We start from the raw sequence: 1,470 nt of genomic DNA on the forward strand, positions 1-1,470 counted from the left end.
ATGTCAACCCCTACTATCCATGGACCTTGCTTACAGTGTGGAAGGAACCATCCTGGAAAATGTTGGGAATTCTACAAGTGTCACAAGATGAGGCACATTGCTCGTTATTGTCCTGAGAATCAGCATAACATTCAGAACTCCAGGGATACTCGATCAATAATGCCAGGCCGTGTCTTTGCTATTACTCAAGAAGAAGTACGTGCTGCCCCTAACGTCATCAAAGGTATGATATCCCTTCAGGGACATAATGTTGAAGCACTCTTTGATTCTGGTGCTACCCATTCCTTTGTTTCTCATAAATATGTCTTGCATTCTAATTTGCACATATCTGAGATGCCTGTTATTTTGAGTGTGTTTACTCCTGCGGGTTTGTCTGTTAGAACTACTCAAGCTTGTTTAAACCTTACATTAGACTTTAAAGGCCGTAGAACAACAATAGATCTAATTTGTTTGCCATTACAAGGAATGGATGTAATTATTGGGATGGATTGGTTATCACGTAATAATGCTGTACTAGATTGTAGAAAAAGAGTAGTTGTCTTCCCTGAAGATGTGGTGCCTATAGAACCATCTAGTGGGTCAGTATTCTTATCTGCCACGTGAGTAGATGAATGCATACGGAAAGGATGTCAAGCCTATGCGATGTTCTTCTCAATACAAGTGGATACCGAGGACGGAATCGATCATATTGACGTGGTTAGGGAATTTCCTGAAGTCTTCCCTAAGGAAATGACCGGGTTACCTCCTGAACGAGAAGTCGAGTTTACAATTGATTTAATACCAAGCACGACGCCTATATCCAAGACTCCTCACCGAATGTCTCCATTCGAGTTGAATGAATTAAAAAGACAGATAGAGGAACTTCTTGGGAAAGGGTTCATTAGACCCAGCGTATCCCCGTGGGGATCTCCAGTGTTGTTTGTTAAGAAGAAAGATGGAAGCATGCGTTTGTGCATCGACTATCGACAGCTGAACAAGGTAACAATCAAGAACAAGTACCCCTTGCCTAGAATAGATGATCTATTAGATCAGCTGGTGGGATCTTCAGTCTTTTCTAAGATTGATTTGCGGTCAGCCTACCATCAACTTAGAGTTAAAGCAGAAGATATCTCTAAGACTGCTTTTCGTACAAGATATGGACATTATGAGTTTCTGGTGATGCCATTTGGGTTGACTAATGCCCCAGCAGTGTTTATGGACTACATGAATCGAATTTTTAGACCTTATCTAGACCAGTTCATAGTTGTATTTATTGATGCCATCTTAATCTATTCAAAAAGTGAAGCAGAACATTGAGAACACCTAAGAGTTGCACTACAAGTGTTGAAAGATCACAAGCTTTATGCAAAGTTAAGCAAGTGTGAGTTTTGGTTGAAGGAAGTAAACTTTCTAGGCCATGTGGTTTCAGCAAAGGGGGTGGCAGTAGACCCGAGTAAAGTAGACGCTGTGCTGAAATGGGAGTCGCCCAAG

The 1,470-nt window shown here is 41.3% G+C and overlaps 1 protein-coding gene across 1 annotated transcript; it reads left to right on the forward strand.

The window, feature by feature from the left end:
- Positions 1-603, forward strand: LOC114717686 (uncharacterized). Its single transcript, XM_028902889.1, has one exon. It carries the CDS (start codon positions 1-3, stop codon positions 601-603), a length of 603 nt encoding a protein of 200 aa, XP_028758722.1.
- The last annotated feature ends 867 nt before the right edge of the window (positions 604-1,470 follow it).

Source organism: Neltuma alba, unplaced genomic scaffold, assembly GCF_004799145.2.
Source record: "Neltuma alba isolate B1F8T4 unplaced genomic scaffold, ASM479914v2 tig00011768_pilon, whole genome shotgun sequence".
NCBI lineage: Eukaryota > Viridiplantae > Streptophyta > Magnoliopsida > Fabales > Fabaceae > Neltuma > Neltuma alba.